The sequence below is a fragment of the Oryzias latipes genome, chromosome 22 (assembly GCF_053564925.1).
Source record: "Oryzias latipes strain Hd-rR chromosome 22, Olatipes_Hd-rR_3.1".
In the NCBI taxonomy this organism is placed as follows: domain Eukaryota; kingdom Metazoa; phylum Chordata; class Actinopteri; order Beloniformes; family Adrianichthyidae; genus Oryzias; species Oryzias latipes.
The window spans coordinates 27,721,306-27,745,357 of record NC_136258.1 but is presented as its reverse complement, the minus strand read 5'-3'; the positions used below and the strand labels follow the sequence as shown (position 1 = coordinate 27,745,357).

Here is a 24,052-nt window from a genome sequence, read left to right as displayed (position 1 = left end):
CTTTGCCATGCAGAATCCTGAGACTGACGTCATGGTTTATATGTTCAAAGTTTATGTCATTGGCCCTTGCAGACTGACCAAGGATGAAGAGAAACACAAGAAGTCGGGGAAACCATTGGACATTCTTTTCTACATCCCTTTGATGAAGCCATTCTATAAACTGAAAGCAAAATACTTCGGTAGAAGGCAAAAGTCTGAACAACCTTCATTCAGAACTGCTCAAATTTAAGGCGTGGAAGTCAAATCTTTGAAACAAACAGATTTTCATCAACATGTGTTTCTTGGTTATTTTGTTGAAACTGTGCAAAGAGTCCAAAGTAAACGATTATTCCTGGACTGCTGAATCTGGAATTCAGGGAAAGTTTGAACTTTTGGAGATATTGGTCAACAGTTAATGGCTCAGGTTTCTGGTCCTCTGCTTTAGTTTAACATCTGAAACCAAGCCAACAAATAAAAAGCAGCTTCTGTATTTGACCCAAAACTTAAAAGAAAAGCTGGAGACCCGCCTGCTTTCATGACATCCATCACAAAAGCTGTTTATGTGTGTTGATCCAAATTACTGGAACAACTCACTTCATATCTTGTCAATTTTCCCAGAAATTATTCCTGAAACATTAAAAAACATCAGACTGTGAGATTTTATTTTTTTTCATGGATTTAGCTGCAGGACATCCAGGAATTAACCATCAAACCACTTAACTTTGCTTTTGCTGCCAGGCTCTCAAACCTTCTCTGACCTACACCTAAACATTTCATCTGTTCATTTATAAAATATAATCTTTTTGGAACTTGAGTTGCAAAACTGACATCATATAGATAACAATGCCCGCCTGTCTGATAAAACTTTTTAAAATCTCTGCAACTGTTCCAATCATTTAGAAAAGTCCAACATTTGTGAAGGATTTGATGCCTTCATACTTATATATTAATTGTGCTTTGTTTCAATGATATTTAGGCTGTTTTTTCCCCCTGTTTTTCAGAATAAAATGTGAGGAAAATGATTGATGTCTGAAAACACAAGACATATGCTTTTGGACTTTTTGAGCTAATTCGATAGATTTGTTTTTCTTTTTTTCATTTTGGTTCGCAGCAAAAATTAAATGGATAGATAAATAAATGAATGCCAAATTTGACCCCGTGTGTTCTCCATGGTTATTGCTCAATCACCAAATTGGGCCTGATTTTAACTAGTGAAGGTCTGCAGAGAAAGGTGACCTCTGTAAGAAAAGTACCAAAGTCCATTGACAACAATAATTGGGGTTCCATCTTCATTAGTGCAAGTCTGCTACAAAACCACTTCATTTTGGATTTGATGGAACCGTGAAATCTTGTAGAAATGATGGAGTTCAACCATTTTGATAATAGAAGTTATGGAAACCAGCAGGAGATCATCTACAGGTGGTTTCAGGGCCAAAGCCCTTAAAGGAGGCCTTTCTGATGCTCACAGAGCTTTAGGTTCCTCTGTCTCTCTGTGGTGCGGTCAGTGATTTTAGCTGGAGCAGGAGGAGGCGACAGAACAGAGGTAGTGGCCCCCCGGTCGAGTCCCTCGTGCACAGAGCTGGACAGTCATGTCACGTACGCCCTCATCTGCTGTGTCAGTCTGAGTGCACGTGTGTGTGCTGTTGGCCACTCGTGGAGTTGATGACGGACTGATGAGTTCCTGACTACAAGAGAAACGGTGAGCAGGCCGGCCATCCGCCCCGTCCTTCTCCTTCCCTTGGACCTGCAGCTTTCTTCCTGTGTGACGCACCAAACGGGGCGACGCACAAACACGTGTTCCAGCACCGCACACACTGTCGGTGCTGAGTGAAACAAGGTCACACACACTTTCATATTCTCACTTTCTGTCCTCTTGGATCAAAGAACAGCAGACGGTCTGCTGAAGCTGCTCTGACGGTTCAACAAAAAACATTCTATAAAATCCAGTTCTGCGTGCAAAAATAAGCCAGCTTAAAAATGCTGACATCATTTTATTTAAGAAATACACTGTTTTCCTAAAAATATCAAATATTCAATTTTTGGCTACTGTCATTGTTTGAGGTTTTGATAAATCTGTTGCTCAGATGTGACGTGTAGCTGTTTTCATTTTATTGGCCTGCTGGCGTCAGAAACATTTCTCAGCATAAATGAAGAAATTAAAAAGTCACAATTCATCATTTAAAGCAGGTGTCTTCTCCATTAAAGTGATGAAATTTCACATGAACTTCACCTTTAGTTAATGTTCTGTCTGTTTGGGATGAGCTGTCGTCCAACTCCAGGTTATTTAAAACGGATTAAGACAGATTACCTGGTCTGCTGATTGGTGAACTTGACTTTAGCCTTGTTTTAAGATTTAGTAACGTGTACAGATATGGGGGGGTGGACCTGTACATGTGCTGCAGGTTTTTGGGTAGTCAAAGAGGGTCGTAGAGAGGAACGTCCGATTCAAGGTGCATCTTAAGGGAGTGCAGGCGTGTCTTGCAGTTCCCTCGAGGCTCATAGGGCCACCTCAAGGAAAGTAATAAACATGAATCGCATACCATTGTCGTGCGTGTGGTGAGTGCCTCGTGAGGCATTTGTAAGGCTAATGTAATTTGCATGCACTCATGAAGTACGGATAATGTTGTCGTACGGTGCACCATGCATCACTGGTTGTTGATGATTGATGATATTGCATGCACAGGGTGTGCATATTCTAGGTACCTGTAGGGTGCCAACACAAACTATGCTCTGTCAAATGTACTCATTCTTTATGCAACGTACACACATGGTGCGCGTTCAAGAACGCGCTGAACACAAGTTGCTGTATCTTGAACACTTGCAGGCTCCTTTTGCAGGCCACTGGGGGATTGAAAAAAAAAAAAAAAAAACAAGTCTGTGCAACACACCTGCGTCTCACCTATTTCACGCTTACTTACCTTTGTGTTTTTAATAAGTGTTCTTTATGACTTCTCTCTGTGCATGAATGTTTTCTCTCTTTGGTCTCACCAAGCGGTCTACGACCTCGATATTTCTTGCAGGCCAACTAGATGCTCTGTTCAGGTTTGACCACTTTTACAACTATTATCCACCCATAAGGAGAGTTGTGACTAAAGGCCCGTACACACCGGGACGAATATTCGCCAGGCGTTATTCGCCAGCGTTTTTCGCCACGTTTTTTGTGTTCACACCCAGGCGATTTTCGCTGACGATGAGTGGAGTGAACATGCAATTTCATTCCCTGACATTAGATGGCGGTTAATGTAAAACAGAAATACTCCTGTACACAAGGTGGCGCTGCGCAACTTTACACTTCTTAAAGTCGCTTTTCACTCAGAAGAAGAGAGTAAGTATTTACGCGCTTGTCAGAATCATACAAAGAAAACATGAATATTTCAAGCACCAGTAGCTCCAACTGGTACTTGGTTCGGGGATATTTTAGAATGTCCGTCATTATTGCTTCGCGGCAGTGTAGACGCTACTTGGCGTCTATCTTCTTCGCTGGTATGTGTGCTCAGCAAGGCAGTTTTGTGTTTGAGCGCCCCCAAGTTGTGTTTTACTGTAACTTCAGAAGCTCCAGACACGTGAGCAAAAGCGCCATTCTCATTGGTCGAGTAGATTTCGACGCGACGCGTCGAAAAAAAAAAAACGAACCCGAGGCGTTTTTTTTTTTTTGACGCTTTAACGCCTGGCGTTTTTTCGCGTCGGTGTGCACACTCTCGTTGGTGCCCTTTGTTTAGTCACGAGGCGTTAAATTCGTCCCGGTGTGAACAGGCCTTAAGGCTACAGACGATCTGCAGCGGCCAAAAGCCTCTGAACAGGAAGCCTTTGTGGAAAAGAGAACAGGAGAAACTGATTCTGAATTTGTATCACAACTGCTGCTGCAAGGTTTCCCTAAAACCCAAATCAGGAGTATTTTGGTCAGTTCTGAATACACCACACATCATTTCTCATCATTATTCCATTTGTTTTTAGTTTTCAGAGGACTACCAAGCTGAATGCAAATTTACAGCCAGCTGCCATGCTTAATCGACAGCTCCTCACATCTGCCTGCCCTGCTTTGATCCTTGTTAAAGGTGGATATTGAATCTTTTATGCTCACTACATCATCTCTTCCATGAGACCAGATCCAGTTTAGGAAGAGATCTGAGATAAAAGGCATAAACGAAGCTAGAATCACATATAGATGTGTTTTTGTTTGGGTTAGTGTGCCGCTAAGTTCCCTGTCACGTTTTTGGTGGTAGATCTTTGTGCGGATCGCAATTCTTTTTGTTTAAGGTCAGTTAAGTTTTCGCTGTGAAGCATTAAAGCTTTTAAGGTGTTAAAAATTGTCCAAGCAATCCAAATGTGGACATTATACTGGAAACCTTGGTACTTTCTTTTTTTTTTTCTCAGGACTTTCTTCAGACTGGTTTTAACATGAGGTTAAATAAACTTTTACACTGAAAATCCCACAGTTTCAGTTCAGGTCAGGGAGAAATGTTGATAGTTTTCACTCCTGTGTTTGGTTTGGTTTGATTTAGGAAGAAAACCAAAAAAAAAAGAAAAAAAAGAAACAGAAGCAGGCCAAACTGCCTGGAAAAGTCATGCAGTTCCAACAGCGGCTGATTTGGGGGCGCAACTGCTGAATGCACTTTTAACAGGTTGGAAAAAGGACCATAATCTACAGTATGATATGGGTGAATACTCAGTTCTGATTGGCTGCAGGGTGTCCATTCAAAAGTGATGCTGGATGCCTGAGTGCTCTATACTATTGCGCTGGTCCCAATGGCAGTTTGTTAACCTGAATGACCGAAACACAGATGGACAAAAGTTGATCACAACAGCAAGACAGTAGAAAAGATCTTTGTCCTTCAAATGTCTCTATGATGGCCATGACAGCCTCTCTACCACATTATTGCTGGATATTTCTTGGTAAAAAGCGATCCAGGAAACTACTTCTGGACGTCTTTGAAGCCAACTTTTGTTTCATTGTCTGGACTAAAACATTCAATAAGAGGGGAACTTTCCCTCTGAAATGATTTGTTTTACTCAACAAGACATTTAGCGTTCGGACCACTTTCCTGTGGCAGAGCAAAATTGGTGCAGGTTAGTCGTTACCATGACAACGCGTCGCACCGCATATCAAATTGTCCGCTTCTTGTGAAAAAAACTCTTTCAGTGTGATAAATAACAAGATGAAAGTAATATTTGATTGAATACTTCTTTGTTTCGTAAGGGACCATGGTGTTAGTGGGACAATGCCCGTCCAGACGTCCCTCAGCAGATGTTAATTGACTTGGCGGAGCAATCGTCCTTCACGTCGTCCATTAATTTCTGAACAAAGGTCATTACTTACTTACTTAAATGCCTGCTTCACTGCACAACGACAACAGCAATTCCTTAGATTTACACTGCGAAGTATGTTTTCTTAATCGTGTTTAACCCCTTTATGCCATTTTGTCAATTCCCAAAGTTTAATCCAGGATTTCACTCAAGTTAGCATCACCTTGAACGGAAAAAACACAAAAGAATCTTTTTTTTTTTAAATATATAATTGGAAATAAATTCTGGCATGAAGGGGTTGAGTCATTTCCTGTCTTTGGTTTCCTTCCACTCTGTGGTCCACAGAGAGTCTGTCTGCATTCCCGCTGAAACAAACCCCACTAGAGTTCAGGTGAGCTTTCACACCTGCCACACAATCCTGAGCATCAGAGGATGTGAACCTTCAGATAAGGATCTACATCCAAAAACGCATGTGAACAGAACCGGATCAACTCCCTGTCATCAATAAAAACCTGCAGCGTGGAGTGAAGCCGAAAACAGACGTGGGTTGAAATCCCCACATTCTTTCTTGAACTGCTGAGTAGTTTGATAAAACAGACGGTTCCAATGCACCCAAGCTGTTTGCGTTTTAGGAGAGAGAACTCCTGTAAGGCAAGTTCCAAACTCCTTTCTTTATTTACTGCTAGGATTTAAGCTCTAGCCTCTAAACACATTTCCTCAAAAGCATTTAAAGTCCCACCCTGATTATCCTTTGATCTATTTTAATTATGATTACACCATTTTTAGCCAAAAAAAGAAAAAGAAAAACGTGTTTTCTAGGCCATAGTGATCTGCCTTCACATAGTGATCTGTCCCTTGTCAAAAATACTAAAGTTTTCAAATTGCATTTTTTCGTCTGCTTCACGATTTGAATTTAATAAATGTCCACCATTGTGAGAAAAATGCTAATAGAACATGTTAAAAACACCAAACATCGTTTTTATTGGATGAGGTTGTATAAATCTTTGTCGTTTTGTTATTTAACACAGGTACTACGTCAGGTACTACGAAGTGTGTTTTGGTCGACTTGAGTCAGAATCCACAGTTCAGATCAGTCACAAACAGCTGAGCGGTAATTGGTAAAATATTTTATTTAGCAATGATTATTCATTAAGAAAATAAGTTTAAGAAATCCAGTGATACATGTCAATAATTATTAATCAGGTTAAAGTGCAAAAATACATTTTGATATAATGCGTCTGTACAAAAATAACATTGAAACTGAGTATTAAAAAAAAGGAAATGTTTGTCACTAACATGGCTTTGATCATTCTGGGGCTTTGTTACTAAACATATAGGAGTAACTTTCCTCTTTGGATTAAATGCTTGTGAAGTCTTTGTGCTGAGCAGCCACAGGGGTTTTTCAAGGTCCATTTCACATTCCACACATCCACCGGCTTCTCTGCCAAGTCAGGCTTTGATAACAAGCACTGAGGCTGATTCTGTTTTTTCTTTAAGACGTGGCCGGTGGAATATTTCATCCTTGAGGAATGTTTGCCTCCCGAGAAGGAAAAGTCTTTGGCTGTTCTTTGGGTCATCTTTGGTCGTGTTTTTCCAGTGTCCCGGTCGCTTGACCTACTTGACCTTGGCTGGCTTCAGCTCTTTGACCTGCATGTGTAATGTTTTGTGGACAGCCAATGTTCTGGACTGACAGAAGCCTTTTCCGCACTCTTGACATTTGAAGGGCTTCTCTTTGGAATGGATGTACCTGCAGGGAGAAAGGCAGCAGGTTAGGGCATCCCACAGCTTCTGTGAAGTCAACACCTTCACTGTGGCTGACACACGTTTGCTGAGCGCGGCAAATTCTTCCAGTGCACGAGATCACATGTTCTGCTCAACGTCCATTCATGGATAACATGTTAGTTAAAGGGAAGTCAGAGTGACCACTTCATGAGCAAAGAAAAAACAAACTGAAGACCATTTTTGGACTTTTGTAACAAGGATGAACAGCAGCTGATCTCAGGATCTCAGTTCTGGTATCACTGATTCCATGAACTATGGATTATGTTAGATCTCATGGTAAAATACAACTTGGATTTCCACTCCGTCCGCTAAAAATGGCTGATTCGACAGTTGTTACCATCTAATCATGGTCCTAAACCCCTTCTCCAGTGCAATAATAGACCTTAAAAGATGTCAAATGCTACTGTCAACATACATGTGATAACTGTTGGAGAATGTGGATTCTGTAATGTGCGTTTAGCATACGGTGGACTCACACTGGACTGTCGCTACCAAATACTGGCGGAATTACAGCAACAGTTGGAAAAGACTGAGTGTTTGACTGATTTTTTTTCTTTTACAGCTCTATTTTGATATTTGAAAGACTAAAGGCCTGTTCACACCGGGACGAATTTCGCCGGCGATTTTCGCCGACGTTTAACGCCTCGTGACTAAACAAAGGGCACCAACGAGAGTGTGCACACCGACGCGAAAAAACGCCAGGCGTTAAAGCGTCAAAAAAAAAAACGCCTCGGGTTCGTTTTTTTTTTTCGACGCATCGCGTCGAAATCTACTCGACCAATGAGAATGGCGCTTTTGCTCACGTGTCTGGAGCTTCTGAAGTTACAGTAAAACACAACTTGGGGGCGCTCAAACACAAAACTGCCTTGCTGAGCACACATACCAGCGAAGAAGATAGACGCCAAGTAGCGTCTACACAGCCGCGACGAAATAATGACGGACATTCTAAAATATCCCCGAACCAAGCACCAGTTGGAGCTACTGGTGCTTGAAATGTTCATGTTTTCTTTGTTTGATTCTGACAATCGCGTAAATACTTGCTCTCTTCTTCTGAGTGAAAAGCGACTTTAAGAAGCGTAAAGTTGCGCAGCGCCACCTTGTGTACAGGAGTATTTCTGTTTTACATTAAGCGCCATCTAATGTCAGGGAAGGAAATTGCATGTTTGCTCGGCTCATCCTCAGCGAAAATCACCTGGGTGTGAACACAAAAGACGTGGCGAAAAACGCTGGCGAATAACGCCTGGCGAATATTCGTCCCGGTGTGTACGGGCCTTAAGGCTGAATCCAAATTGCTTCCCTACCCCTCTGGCTTCTTCTTATTTCTCTGTAGGAGCCGTGGTCATTTCCTCCGCCGATAGGGTGATACGTGTCTCACTTGTGGCGTCCAGGAGAAATGCATTTCTTCATGTTTACTTTTAAATCTCAGTATTGAATTTTTGTTTTTGCTTGACTTTTTTTTTTATTTGTTATTATAAAACTGAAGTTATTTTTTCGAGCATTGGCAGCTACATACTAAGTTAGATGAACAGAGGCTATTGATGAGGTCATCCAGTGGTAGTAACGTCCGAATTTTATTTTGTCTGAACTCACTATTTGGTCTGTGTTTTACTCACTATCTCCTACTCTGAACACTAAAAATCGAAAAGATGGATGAACGGTGAGGTTCTCACCTGTGGTCTCTGAGGTGGTCCTGCCTCCTGAAGGCCTTGTGGCAGATGTCGCACGTGTACGGCCTCTCGTCCGTGTGCGTCCTCTCGTGGATCAAAAGGTTGTAAGATTTGGTAAAATGTCGGCCACAGAACTTGCAGACAAACTCCTTCTTGGTCTTGGAGGGCAGTCGGCCGCGGCTGGACTTGCGCTCTGGTGAGGAGAGTTTGGTCACGTCCAGCAGACAGCCCAGCCCGGACGAGCTCTGGTGCTGAGGCGGAACCTGGGCCGTCGCAGCAGCTGCTGCACCCGTCATGCTCAGGTCCTCCACCTTCAGGTGGTCATCCTGAGTGGCGGCTGCTGCCAGGTTGGCGAAGTCAAATCGTGGTTTGCTCTTGGAGCTCTGGAGCAGCGCGGCGGAGTCCAGCTTCGGCTGCAGGAGGTGAGGGAATATGGGGATGGAGGCCATGGAGGAAAACTGGGGGGGCAGCTTGGAGATGGTGCAGCGTGGCAGAGCCAGAGGCTGGTAGCCAAGAGTCCACTGGTGGAGGTGGATGGCGTGCAGGGCGCTGAAACTGTAGATGCTGTGAAAATGGTCTGCTGGAAGCTGAAGACCTGTGGAGCTCTGGATGAGGGAGCAGTTGGCCAGCTGAAGGGACGGATGAAGAGGGACGGGCGCCGGAAGAGTCTTACTGCCCATAGTTCCAAAACCAGGTTCCTCTAAAAAAGACACAACAATGAAATGTGAACAACTCACTCAAGTTCTTCCTTAAAAAGGCATAACATTTCCTGTTGAAGAACAGGATTCAAACATTCAAGTGTAAGGAGTATCTATTCCCAGAAAAATTATCATTCTCAAAGACATCATTGGATATTTTGGTGCATCTTTGACATGTGAAGTTTGTCAGCCTCCCTTTAAGTCCTGACTTCTCCAGGCGTCACTCACACCTTTTGTCTTGATTCTTCTAGAGAACTGCTTCGATCAAGGTGAAGCAGCGCTTCAGAAAAACACCAGAGAGTGGCTCTGTCCTCACGTTTCTCCTCACAGGTCCACAGACTTGACGTGCTTGATATGCAGATGAGTCTCACCCTGCACTCCCTTCACCCCCCGGAGGTGCTGTTAGAATACACAACCAGCCAGTTGAAGTGTAGAAGGTCATTTTCTGACCCCAATGCGGGATCCTCAGAACTGAATTCAGGCTCTGCTGCTGGAACTGTTTAGATAGAAGCAACACTGATGGTGTAAACATCTGAAGGTTAGGCTCAAGGTCAGCGGTGGGCAAACGTTTTGACTCGTGGGTCATACAGGGTTTTAAAAATTGACAGGAGGACTGGAGCAGAAGGAGATGCGTGGCGTGTTTATATATATAGATATATATATATATATATATCTATATATATATAGATATATATATAGATATATATATATATTCTCATTCTAGTACCAATTGCACCAATGGGGTCAATGTTCCTCAGGGAAAAGGAGAAATGCTGCGTTTATGTGTTGTTGGGATGGTTTGAGAAATGACTGTCCGACTCAGAAAACACAGAAACATTAAATAAAAAAAATACAAATCTTCCAATACCACATGAAAGCAGAAGAACTTTCTGAGCCAAAACAAAGTTCAAATTCTTTGTGGTGCACCATCTATAGGAAGACTCCAGAATTTCAGGGAATATAAAACATTTATCAGGATTATCGATATAATTTATTCCAGTTTGGAGGCTGGATGAGGTCGTTTAACAGGCAGCATATGGGCTCAGCGCTGTACTTTGCCCACCTGCTCGATGTCAATACTAAAAGTGAATTTTAAATACTTTCAAACATTTGTTGAGTTTTGGGTCCACATAAACCCTCTCCTGCTTTCTCTTCCTCCACTCAGTCAGGGACATAATGCCTTGCTTGGAGAGGAAACCCTGTCGATGAAACCTTTTTAGGACAGAACTGCTGTAAAAGACTAAAAAATCTTCCGCTCCCCACCATCCGCTAAACACATCGATGGATTACTTGTGCAGCACAGAAATGTCAGAAAAACAAACAAACTCTTGAAACACTTTTGCACATAATGCACAGATGAAAATAAGTCATACGTGAATATACATGGAAAAAGTGGCAAAGCTTCTGGTCTTTAGGTGAAATTTGATCACAAATGAACCATGGGAACAAAACATTAATCGACATAGAACTTGAACCGTGCCTGATTGCAGCGCTATTTATGTGCATTTCATTAGTGAATCGTGTGTCAATAACGTAAGTTGAAAGAGATATGTGCGCCGTATAAGCGATATAAAAGTTATACATCGGTGGTTCATGCATGAAAAGTCTGTGAGACATACGTGGAACGTGGAAAGACACAAACGTACGTACGCATCTCGCAAAGATCACACACAACCACATACGATTTACAGAACAATTGGGTATAACCTACGTAAAATCTGCATTAACTGGGTAATTCTCAACCAAACAAATGTTGAACTCCTACAACATCTCAAACCGAACATCGACGCACGACAAACACAAGAATCACTTGTGAATCACGTGTGATGGAAGACCGAGCATGGAAAACCTGCAACATGTAGGAAGTATCTGTGGATGACAGCGCTTTTGGGGAGAGGCCTCTGGAGAGTTCAGATGTGAACGCCACAGATGTGTGCTGCTGCAGTGCCAGAGAAGAAAACAAAAGCCGTGCACAGGCCTGGCTCTGTGTTTGTGCGCATGGTTCAGACACATGCCTGCGGCGGCTGAGTGACAGCGCTCGTCCACACAAATACCTGCGATCTGTTCAATCTGGTTGGATAAGCTGCAGCAACAATAGACAATGATGTATCTTTGTGTCAGGCAGACGCTCGCGGGCCACACCTCGGGCCCACAGCGCGCACAACTGACGTCTTTGACTCCCAACTGCTGCAGCTGCTCATTCAGGAAGTTTCATTTTGGTCTGGTCCTGGACGGTTTGAGGGGCTGAAACGGGTTCGTCAGATCTGCTCGCATACCTTTAACCCTGTAAAACCCTCAGATGACACCTTTAAGACAAACACAAACAAGGAAGTCCTCACGAAAGAAGCAGGAAGACTTTCCTTTCAACTAGTTTGTGTTTATTTTAACTCATGGGAGAATGTAGACGTTTTTTTAAATATACAAATGGATATTTTGTTCTAAATTTGAAGCAAAACGCTGATTATTTGCTCTCATTTTGCTCATTTGTTTTGTAGAAACTTAACACACTTTAGATTTCCTTGGATGAATTTGGCTTTTTATTTGACTAAACTTTTTTGTTTTTTTATTATTGTTTTTTTGGACATTTTAATAATAAAAATAATCCTTTTTATAGTGTTTCCTGAAGCTGATTGTCATTCCTGACATCCACATAGGATTGGGCTTTGTAAGCATTTTGTGCTCATTGTGAGAAAATAGGAAAAGTGCCACAGATTGACTTAATACAAATGCTGAGTGTTAGTTAGCCCGCTGCTGGTTAGCAGGTTGACTTTCTTTGCTGATGTCTGTAGAAATCCTGTTGAAAAAAAGTTGGGAATCATCTGAAAACTTAAACAAATGTCAAAACTGAATGAAAGTAACCATTATATCATCACATAAATCAGAACCTGATGAGGTTATTATTGATTTTCCTTAGTTAAAATAAAATTACAGAGTGAGCAAGATTTTGTGAGTAAGATTGAATCTGAACCCAGTATTAAATATCAAATTGTTTTACAAAATCAGCCCCTCATTGTATGTTTTCTGCACAAGCAAATCATTTCTGCAGTGAAAAATAAATATATTCTTCTGTTAGGAATCCACCAAACGTCTCTGAAGGAGACGTGAGGTCAGAGTGAAGGAGCAACACTGTTAGACATTTCAGAATCAAACTTGGATCATTGGAACCAGCGAATCGGCAAAACCGTCTTTCTTTTCTGCTGAACTGCCTTCAGTTAGAATACGCCTTCTTTATCCTGAGGATTGATGTGAGTGTGCAGCACTTAAAAAAGGAAAAGTTCTGCACACCATTAGTCCAGAAATGTTCTTTTTCAAAGAAACAGAATCCCTCCTTTTGAAAAAAACATGGAATCACTGGAATATCATCTTATTATCTTTATAAAAAAAATACGAAACCTTTGATGTTTTTCAATGAAAAACAGCTGAACCTAAATTGGAGGCAATGGAAAGACTTTAAATAGTGTTTTCTGGATGCATGTCTAGAAAAAGTGCTTTTGGTGTCATTCTAGAGACCAGAGTTTTACATTACATTTAGAAGTCATTCATATTCTGTAGTGTGAGTGAGTGGGACAATCATAAGCAGGCAGGACTTTTTGTTTTTTAGCATTTTTCGGGTAATGAAAATGATGTTTTTCTCTTCAAAAAGTCTCTTAAAAAACGAGTTAACAGAGAAGGCGGCCGCTCTTCTGCTGCCTGTTGTGATGAGGAGCGGCGGAGCTGGAACTCCCGCCCCCTCCTCCTGTCTGATCACCATGCAGAAGTAATAGACTTCATGCAGAAGTTTGACTGACTGGAGCTCTGCTGCAGCCACACTTAACCCTTTCAAGGCCATCTGCATACAGAAGGACCCCCCCCCCCCCCCCCCCCCCCCAAGTTCTGGTCCGGTCTGCCAGATTCAGATTTTTTTTTAAAAAAATGTGATTTTATCAAAAGATAGGAACATTTCTGCAGGAGCAGTTGAGCTGCAGCTTCAGAGCCTCACAGGAGTTTTGCTCTGGAGCTGATCTGATGATCAAGTTGGAGCCAAATAGATGGACCGCTCGTTTCTCTTCAGACTGATGCAGAATAAAACGTGTTTGGTTTGCACGTATCCATTCGTTAAAACTGCAGGCTATAATTATAATACCTGTCTTGTACTGAGCAGTAGAATAAAAAAATTATGGGAATATATAGAAACTGCTGTTGGATGTGGGAGTTTACGCTGAAATCCGGACCTCCGCGGTTCTAAAGAAGTTCAAAATTCAAATTTTAAATCTGAAACAGACATTTTACATGTATGCTCAGACCTTCTGAGGAGGAGTTGGGGCTCACAGCCTTCCCACATGACAGCGCTGCCTTTTCCTCGCGCATGGATGTGAGCGCACGAAGGTGCCAGAGCCCCTCGTGCGCTCAGCCATTAAGTGGATCAGTGGGATGAAGAGGAGGTGAGAGCAGACAGAGACGGAAGCCTGGGATGTTGATTGAGACGCGCCTGAAGTTTGAAAGTCTTAAAAATAAATCCATCAGGGGGATAGCAGTCTTCCAAAATTCAGATTTTCATCACTTGTTTGATGGTACTTCAAGGTTTTCACGTTTGCTGATGTTTGAATGAAAAAAAAATCTCAGAGGAAAAATGTCCTGACTTCTCCGTTTAGGACATTCAGGAAAACATTTTGATACATTTTCACTAAATAACTGTGTTCTAGTGGCCAATTATAGGTGACATCAGCACGATGACGCGCACACCTGTTGCGCGCAGCTCCCAAACTTTTAAAAAGCTTTAAAAAAAAACAGGTTGTTGAACTAGGATAAAAGACTGGACCACTGTGCACGCGTTTTAGAATTAGATTCCGGGAGCTGAACTCACCGCGCAGAGATGAAAGTTTCGTCTGTAATCCTGCTGGATCGCCAGGAAGTGGAAGCCCAGCCGAGCAGCGCTGCGCACCTGGATGGACGTGTCAGTGAAGCGGCAGCATGTTCCCGCTGCTGCAGCGGACGAGCAGAACCGAGCCGGTACGTGCGTGCGTGCGTGCGTGCGTGAGGCAGCTGCGTGGTTCACTGTGGAGCTGTGGCGGCTCGCTGCGTTCACACCTCTCGGCTCCGCCACACGGGTCTGCGCTCTGAGCCGCCGCTTCTTTTAATAGGCGAAGTCCGACACCTTGTGGCACGTCACACAGCCGGCCCATTCACACGCGCACGACACCAACACGCACACACGCAGCACGATGGTGTGCTCTGACGTGAGTGGATGCGCGCACTCAGCAAAAAAAAAAAAAAAAAGAAAGAAAGAAAAAAAAACATTCTGCACTTTTCTTCATCATGTAGTCCCGCGTGCACAGCGCCGCGCGGACATGATGGACCCTGCAGGGGGTCCGAGCGCGTGCGCAGCTGGGTTTCCCACATTACTGCCCTCAACTATTCATTTGAATGAAATATTATTAAGTGTTTATGATTTGTATCCCAAATACAAATCTTTGTTCATTTTTCTAAATCCTAACAGTGTTTAGAAAACTTTGATTGACGAAAAGATGCAGAGTTGGAACAGGTGAGGTCATCAGGTGAACAAACTTCAAACCAGCAGCCAATTTGGGGCATTTTTCCATCAAAAAGTATCTTTGATTAAACATGTCAGATACAAAAACTTTATTTAAATCAGAAATCACTGGAGATCAATCAACTGTCCTTCCAGCTGCTTCTTAGACAAACAAGAACATAAAAAACAAAAAAATGTACCAGTGGGTTAAACCTTTACGCAGGACATGTTGGACTCCGTCATTTCTGGTTCAGTTCATGTCCGAACTTTTATGTGCAGCCTGTGAGTCATCTCTGCTTTTTACAGAAGATGCTGTTTTGGTTTTACTGAACCAGAAACCTTCACAGAGCGCAGTGGCGGTTCGCAGTCTAGTGAGAAGCAGCTGGAATGAGAATCAACACCTCCACGTTTTAGACCGTTTGTCCTCTCCTGGTAGGTGGAGAGGTGAGAGCTGCCCCCCAATGAGGTCTCATGGAGGATGGAGCCTGAGCTGAAGAAGGAGCTGAGCTGCAGGACAAGCTCTGGATGGACTGCTTGGTCTGCCTCTGGGTCATGTGACCCAAAGGGTAAGATTTTGGGTACAAGTCCCTTAAATGACTGGACGCTCCTTTTGACAGAGACAGTGAAGAGCTCGGCCTCCTGGACCCGACCAGAAGGATTCTGGGCAGGAACAGGCTGTGTCTCTCGGCTGGCCTGAAGAACTGGAGGAAGGTTCTGTGGGGGGGTGGGGGGGTCTGAGCATCTCTGCTGCGGCCTCGGACAGGCGCCAGAGGAAATTTAGATTTATTGTTGTTTACATAATTCTTTCCATGTAATTCTTCAAAAGATTATTTTCAAAGAGCTAGAAAAGTGTTATTTCAACTGTGTGACTGATGCTCAACATCTGCCATCTTCAGACCTTCCTCCATGTTCTGCTGAAGACTTTCACATAAAACCAACTTTTATAATCGGATTTAAAAACCACTTTCCATTTCAAATGGAGGCAGGGTTTACAACATCTGAAAATAGACTCTGATGGCTGCACAAAAGAGTTGACTCTGCCACCCGAACCACATCAGAGCAACGATTCATCCTGGAGTTCCTCAGGGTTCTGTTCTCTGGTTTCAGGTTCACTTTCACTCAGATAACACACGATGAGAAAAGAAGAGGGCAGTTTTATCTCAGGTCAGGTTGAGGAGGGATTCATGCAGAAGATACATTCAGGTCAAAGTTGAAATGATGGGTTTGTTGTTCGGCCACTTGGATCAGGTTTGGATTTGTGTCTCCAGAGAGTTTCTTCTTCTAGAAATGAATGGATCCAGACCAGCAGGTGGAGAACATGAAGTTATCCATCAATCGCTGTGTGCCAGAAAACTTTAGCTTTACTTTAACTTTAGATCCCAACTTTTTCTAAACCTGTGGAAAAAAGGAAAAAAAATCTTGTGACAAAAACCTAAAAAAAGGATTAATTAAAAATTAGAACAGAAATGTTAGTTGGAGGTGAAAGGAATGCAAAAGCTGAGATGCTCCTCAATCAAAACCTGCCATCTAGTGGACAAGTGTGTCGAGACTTTGAACTCACTGTTGTAAAAACATACTTAGGATCAGACGCTTCACATCAAATGACTTGTATTTGTCTGAAAGTTTGCAAAAAGTTTCCCTTTTTATTTTTTAAAAGGCTGAATGTCAATCCGATCATAATCTGGGATTAAGTTTACCTGACAGAGTCGACAGCTTTTACGGCAAAAACTGAGTCTTTTGCAAAAACAATCATCAACCTTTGAAATGCAAATAAATATGTATTTAACTATTTAGCAAAGGTAAACATTGTAGGTCAACATTTAGCACAAAAAGCCCAACATCCATTTGAATATTTTAATATTCTGCATGAAAAATGTATTGAAAAATAAATAACTAATAAATTAAGCCAAACAATAACTTAAAAAATAATACAACTAAAATAATCTTTTACTTTAAAATGTACTTTGAGTTTTGCAAAAGCACTGAATTTTCAAAAGCAAACGTTTGAAAAAATGTAATTAAGAGATTTCATATCCATTAAAAAAGTAGTTAATTGATAAATTGATTGCTGCCTTGATGTGTTACCCACTAGATTTCTAAAGTCTGTCCTGAGCAGTTTGTTGCCACCAATTATTCAAATAGTTAACATGTCTCTTCAATCTGGAATATTCCCAGAGGCCTTAAAAACTGCAGTCATTAAACCTCTCCTGAAGAAGAGCGGTCTTGATCCCACTGTACTGAATAATTACAGACCTATCTCTAATCTGCCATTTTTAGGAAAAGTCCTTGAAAAAGTTGTCTACCAACAGCTCACTGACTTTGTCTTATTAAACAATTCATTTGATGTTTTCCAGTCAGGTTTTAGACCCCATCATAGCACAGAAACTGCTCTTATCAAGGTAACCAACGACATCCGCCTGAACACTGATGATGGCAAAGTCACTGTCTTAATCCTGCTAGACCTGAGCGCTGCCTTTGATACTGTTGATCATGGGATCGTTTTGCACAGACTCCAAGACTGGGTTGGCATCTATGGATCTGCCCTAAGTTGGCTCAAGTCTTATCTGGAAGACAGGAAATACTTTGTTGAAATTGGGAGTTGTGTCTCAGACTACATGGCCTTGACTTGTGGTGTGCCCCAGGGATCGATCCTGGGACCCCTTCTGTTCAACCTCTACATGCTGCCACTAGGGCAGTTAATACGCAGTAATAACATATCTTATCACAACTATGCAGATGATACTCAGATCTATGTGTCACTGACAACAGGTGAATATGGGCCGGTGGATTCACTCAGCCACTGCCTCCATCAGATCAGTGCGTGGATGCAGAACAACTTTCTCCAGCTAAACTCAAACAAGACCGAAGTTATTATTTTTGGCCCACAGAAACAAAGAGAAAGTGTCAGCAGCTACCTTCATTCTCTGTCTCTAAAACCCTCAAATCAAGTCAGAAATCTAGAGGTAATCATGGACTCTGACCTGAACTTTAACAGCCATATCAAGTCAGTAACATCAGCGGCATTTTACCATCTGAAAAACATTGCCAAAATCAAAAACATAGTGTCAAAGCCAGACCTGGAGATACTTATTCATGCATTTGTCTCCAGTAGGTTAGACTACTGTAACGGCCTGCTCACCGGCCTCTCCAAACGAGCTGTAAAACAGCTTCAGTACATCCAGAATGCTGCTGCTCGAGTCCTGACCAGAACCAGGAAGTATGATCACATTAGTCCTGTGCTCAGGTCTCTGCACTGGCTCCCTGTACCTCAAAGAATAGACTTCAAAGCAGCTCTGCTTGTGTACAAGTCTCTCCATGGCCGAGCACCAAAGTACATCTCTGACATGTTAGTGCCATATGAACCATCTCGTACTCTGAGGACCTCAGGGGCCGGCCTCCTGTTGATGCCCAGAGTCAGAACTAAACAAGGGGAATCAGCGTTTCAATATTCTGCAGCTAAAATCTGGAACAGCCTCCCTGAAGGCGTAAGACAGGCCTCTTCTGTGTTCATGTTCAAATCTAGACTTAAAACATTTCTGTTTAGCCGTGTATATGACTGAAAGGTCCTATCTGCACTTTTCTTTCCTTTCCTTCCTTTATTTTTAAATCAATTTTCAAATTTTGTTTTTCTTTTCTTTTAAAGTAAATTTTACGTTGATTTTTCTATGATGTATTGTGATTTTAATGCATTTTTCTGTTTTGTGAAGCACCTTGAATTACTTTGTGTACGAATTGTGCTATACAAATAAACTTGCCTTGCCTTGCCTTGCCTTGCCTAAATAACGACCTAAGACTTAATAAAGATGCAAAGTAACCCCCCCCCTCCCCCAACAATAAACACTGATGTCCTGTAAGAGAAGGGCCAGAGTGGCCTCCATCTTCTGAGGACACTGGTGCAGGAGCGAGCAGAAGCCTGAGGACTCGTTCTGACTCGATGCTGTTGGCTGATGGGGAGCGAGCAGCAGAACTGTCAGGAGGTCCAGTTCCGTCCTGGGCCGCTGGCTGGACTCTGCGGAAGAGCTGGGTCATGCGGACCAAACCTGGGTCCATCATGGACAACAGTTCTCGCCCACTGGGACTGAGAAGTTCCTTCAGCAACAGACTCGGACATCCCCTGTTCATTCATTCCCACAACCATCAGACTCCTCATCTCCTCTATGTAACTCGGTCATCAAAACTATTTATTTATGTGTCTATTTACTTGTTTGTTTGCTGATTTATTTGTGGTTTATTTGTTTTTTCTCCTTGGTGAAAGGACGTTCACACCGTCCCAGGTGTCTAAGGTGAGCAGAACCGCAGGTGTCGGTCTGAAATCAGCTGATCCACACATGTTCTGACCAGAAAACATCAACTTGTCCAAGAGCTGAAGAGGGTTTTTTTTTTGGATGACACTCATCATGCTTCTTAAGAATTTACAAGGCAGGTCAGATCTCTTCAGTAGATAAACATGACCCAAAAGAAAATACTTTTTTTCATTGAATTCTCCAAAAAATGAAGATACCACTGAAGCGCTTCCTCTGTTTTAGAGTGTGAGCTTCTTCAGGTCTACGAGACAGAAATTGGAGAGCAAGTTGTGCGACTTTGGCATTCGCACACAAAGGAGAAAGCAAAATCTAAAAGCTTTATGTTTTTCACTACAAAAGTAGAAGTCAGCAGAACTTCTGCCAGTTTGAAGTGACATCAACTCCATGGATTTTCCTTCAGCTCATGTGTTTCTGTCCATTATTTTCCTAATATTACTCTTCCAAGACGAGGAATGAGAAACAGGATTTTACCAGCAGCAATGATTTGTCAACTTTCTGTTTACATCTGGTTCTCCTCACTCAAAGCCCCGGACTCTCTCTTGGAGGTATTGTTTTCATGTGTTGCTTCAAAAACAATGCATTCAAAATGGCTGGAAGCTTTCCTTGGCCGGTTAGAGCGTCCGCCGGTCGAGGGAGGCCTGATTTACAGTCATGGGCTAAAACGCCTGGTGTGAATTTGTGTCCGTTTTCCCTCTGCTCCCATCCAGCTCCTTGAGATGTCCTCGCTGAGTGCAGCTGAGAGCATCAGCGGCGTTTGATGTCGTCTGCGGCAGACCGGAGCTCAAACAGAAGGAGCTGATTAGAGCCGATCGGGTTTCAGCTCGCAGACCCGCCTTCTCTTTGTCTCCTGTGCTGAATGGAGCTCCTCACCTTGTGGCGATCCACTTGATGCATTTTAGCGCCGGTGTTTGAGTCGGAGCCAGCGCTCTACGAGAATGTGTAATTTTATAATCACTAGAAACCACAGAGGGTGGCTGTTCAGAGGAACCAAAACACTGTTGACTCACACTGGAACTATTTGTGGTTGGAGCTGCTTTTGATTTGGACCGAATTAGGAGTGCACGCAGGTGCTCTGATGTGCATGTGTGTGTGTGTGTGTGTGTGTGAGCAGCACACCACCGCAGGGTTCAGGCCTCTATGACTTCAGCATTCCTGTCCTAACCACTGCTGCTGGAGAGGAAGGTTTTACTGCTTTAGAACTATTTTGCACTGTTTTTCAGGATTAGTGTGCAGATTTGCATTTGAGGGTCTGGATGTGTGAGCCAGTCTGTAGAACAATCTGTGCTAGCTGCTGCCAAAGTCATCACATGGTGGGGAGTTTGGATGTTTTACGTGTGTTTAATGATCCTGAGGTTTTTCACCCAAACTTTGGTTTTGTTCAGATGGTCTTAAACAAAACTGGGGGGGGGGGGGTTCTGAGGACTTTCTAGGACTTCTCTATCGACTCCTGGGTCTGAAGGCCCAAACTGGTCCCACTCTGATCATCTTTTGATCTTTTCTAAGACATAGTTTCTGATCATCAGAAATTTGCCCTTTATGGGACTGTTGGCATGGAGCAACCCCGCCCCCTTTGCCCTTCCTCTTGCTGAGAGCTCTCTGTTTAAGCGCTCTCCCATTTGTAGCATAGTTTCTACGCCACACATACGATCGTTTTCAAACTTCTTTTTTTTTTTTTGCCTCTGCTCCCGGTTCACAACTATTTAAATAATGAAATACTCAGAAATGCAAATTTAAACTGAATGTTCAGAAAAATGACACGATAGGATGTTAATAACACCAAGAACAATGGCTATTCTTTAATCTGCTTTAGCAGATGTGGACCTTTTCTGAAGTTCCTTCGTGTCACTTTTGGTCATAAAGAGTTTACTCCCAGGTGGGAGTTTGGTAACCTGAGTATATCATCTAGCAGGTCAGTTGTTGTCAAAAGAAAGCTCTGACTGATAACAGGCCCCATATTGTTGGTCAGTCTCTGTTCCTGCCACAACTTACGGGTTATAAACGAATGAAGAAGATCACTGAGTCTTTGAAAGGAGCTGAGAACCTTTCAGAACTTCGAGCTAAGCGGCCCCCTCAATGTTCAGAAGACCCAGTTTGAAGTGGTTCAGACTCTTTTGACGGACAGTCAGGGCCCCTCTGGAGCATTTTTACTACTTCACATTATTACCTTCAAAACAGTGTTTTTTGTCAACGTTTGATGGCCATTGTTCTGTTTCTTAGTTTAACTGGTATGTATATATTTTTTATTCTATTACAAAGTATTTGCCCGGTGGCGGAGTGGTTAGCGCTCTTGCCTATAGGCTCCGGCAGCCCTGTGACCCCGAAAGGGATAAAACGGGTTAAGGATTTTTTTTTTCCAAAGTGTATCGCAATTATGTTTCCTACCTCTTGTGTTTGTTTTAAACTGAAACCTTCTGGTTTAATTTTAAATAAAAACTACACAAATGGCTTGTTGGCGACATTTCAGTGAGCAGTTTGTGATTGGCAAACGTACCGGCGAGTGCAGAGACTAGAAGGGGTCAAAGACTCACTCCAATCTTCTTTTGATCTGTTTTCAAAGCATTACCAGTGGTCTATTAATTATGATAACGCAGTGTTTAGCCAAAATCTAAAATCCTGTGTCGTTTTCTAGGACACAGTTTCTGCAGAGCAGTAGTTCATTAGAAATTCACCGCTGATGGGCTGGATCATGATTCCTCCCAAAAGAGCTGACAGAGGTGGTTGGGGAGATGAAGCTCTGGGCATCCTGGGACTGACCCTGTGACCCAAATCCCTAATTACCATAGAAAGGATGTGTGTATTTTCTAAAATGTGAGATCGTGAGTTGAATATAAATCAGCAACTCTTAGTTTTCACCAAACCGGTTCAAGTCAAAGTCATCATCACTTTGTTAGACCTCGCCAACCGCCTTTGAGCTCCATAAAGATTACAATCTGTGGATGCTTCAAATATTCTCCACTCATTTTTGATCTGTGAAGAATAATCCTTCAAAACCTCATGACCAAAGTGGTGTCGATCTTTTTCCCAGCTGCTTCATGGCGCATCACACATCTCCCCTAAAGATTCCCTCTCAGTGATGCCAACAGGACCACATTGTCAGCGAAAAGAAGGGCCGCAGTCCGGCACTGGCAAAAATGGAAACTTCCATCTCCGGTTTGCACCCAGAAGTTTGGTCTGTTCAAATGCTTTGGTGACAAAGAGCAGAGGCAACTGAATTTAACTGCCGTAAAGCAGCACAAACCACAGTTTGGTGGGGCTGAAATGACCCAAAAGTCCCGGTAGCCTAATGGTCGGAAGGAACCTCCCATCGAAGGCGCTGAGGGACGCAGCTGAAGCTTTCCCCAAATCCAAAGAACACAAAAGTACTTTCTGGGAAATGTTCTATCCCTGTGAGAGTAAAAAGCTGAAACCATCAGGGTTTAACGCCCCACTTTTCTGATGTTAAGTTTGTTCCTTTCCTCTGTTTCAGCTTCTCCAAACTCTGATCCAAACAGGCAGAACGGGACTACAAGAGCAGGGAATGTTCCGGTTTGCTGCATAGTGATTTCTATCGCAGAGATAATGCTGAGAAAAACTTCAACAAAGGATTGAGAAATGTGACTTTTGGCCTCCAAACTGCTTCAGCGGCGAAGCTCCACTGCCAACATCTCAGGCCTGGACTCTCCCAGCAGAACCCCCGTCTCAGTGAGCTGTTTTGGCAGCCGGGCCGGTATCAAGCAGGTGGTTTTAATGTTGTGGTGAATTGTAATAAATGGACAGAATAAAAAATGGTTGGTGTTTGGCTGGTGCAAAGAGCATAAATCAAAGCTCAGCAATGTAGCGTGTCTTGTTACCAAAGCAGAAGATGAAAGTCTGGATTTCAGGGCTGCAGTAAACGTGAACAGAAGCCGCTCTTCCATCTTCAGCCATCAGCTCGGAGCAGGAGGTTACCTGTGCCTGTCCGCCGTGACTGCTGAAGCCTAACAGACCAGAGAAAGGAGCCGCTTGATGGAGAATCTGCTCGGCCTGCGTATCGTTGTCATATTTCCAGTAATAGGATCCACATGGAAGCGGGGCTGCAGCTACCAGAAGCTGCTCCGGAGTCTCTCTGCTCACCAATACACGCCTCCAGCTCCCACAGCGCTTTAGAACTGATGAGAGAAGAACTCTAGTTTCATTTCCAGTTACTCTTCCCGCATAAAAAACAGGGATTTACTTGAAGAAAAGTACGTTTTTCATCCATCGTAGAGCAGAAAAAGTCAGAATGTATGACGGGTCCCACACTTTGTGCATGTATGGGGGCCAGGTCTAGTGCCTGTGGTTTGTCCCCTTGTCTATGGGACATGGGGAAGTAACGACGGCTTTTCCAGATACAACAACTTTCCACCAAAGCCCAATAATTTCAATATAAGATTACTGGTGTTTTCACAAGAGAGTGACGTACTTCTCTGTAACATGGAGTTGAAATGACACAAACAAACAGAAAAAGATGATCTAAATTGTTTATGCATGATATTTTTAGATTTTTCTGATCCGGTGGACTAAATCCTTTTTTTTTTTTCTTACTGTTGGAGACCTTTTACTTTAATCAAATATATTCAGTCCAAATTCTGCTCTGAATCTGACACAAAAAGCAGCCAAAGTTCACGGAAAGTCTCCGGAAATGCTGAGCAATCTTTGTTCAAGATTTTTTAAAAAGTGTTTGTGTTTTTTCCAAATGTTCTAAAATTAAAGCATGTTTTCGTCTAGATTCCATGGTATTTCTCTCTTTTATGAGGTGGATTACCCAAACACTCCACTGATCAGATCCTGGTCCAGCCCTAAATTTTAAGAACCCTTTGTGGCCCACCAGTCAAAAAGTTTGCCCAACTGATTTTCCTACCTGGACGTAAG

At 42.8% G+C, this 24,052-nt stretch overlaps 1 protein-coding gene across 1 annotated transcript; it reads right to left on the bottom strand.

Moving 5' to 3' along the window:
* Positions 1-6,338: 6,338 nt before the first annotated feature.
* On the bottom strand, positions 6,339-14,460 carry osr1 (odd-skipped related transcription factor 1). The gene is made up of 3 exons (XM_004082142.5): positions 14,214-14,460; positions 8,676-9,372; positions 6,339-6,970 (listed from the first exon to the last, which is right to left on the bottom strand). Exons 2-3 carry the CDS (start codon positions 9,350-9,352, stop codon positions 6,838-6,840), a joined length of 810 nt encoding a protein of 269 aa, XP_004082190.1. The 5' UTR covers positions 9,353-9,372; positions 14,214-14,460; the 3' UTR covers positions 6,339-6,837.
* Positions 14,461-24,052: the final 9,592 nt, after the last annotated feature.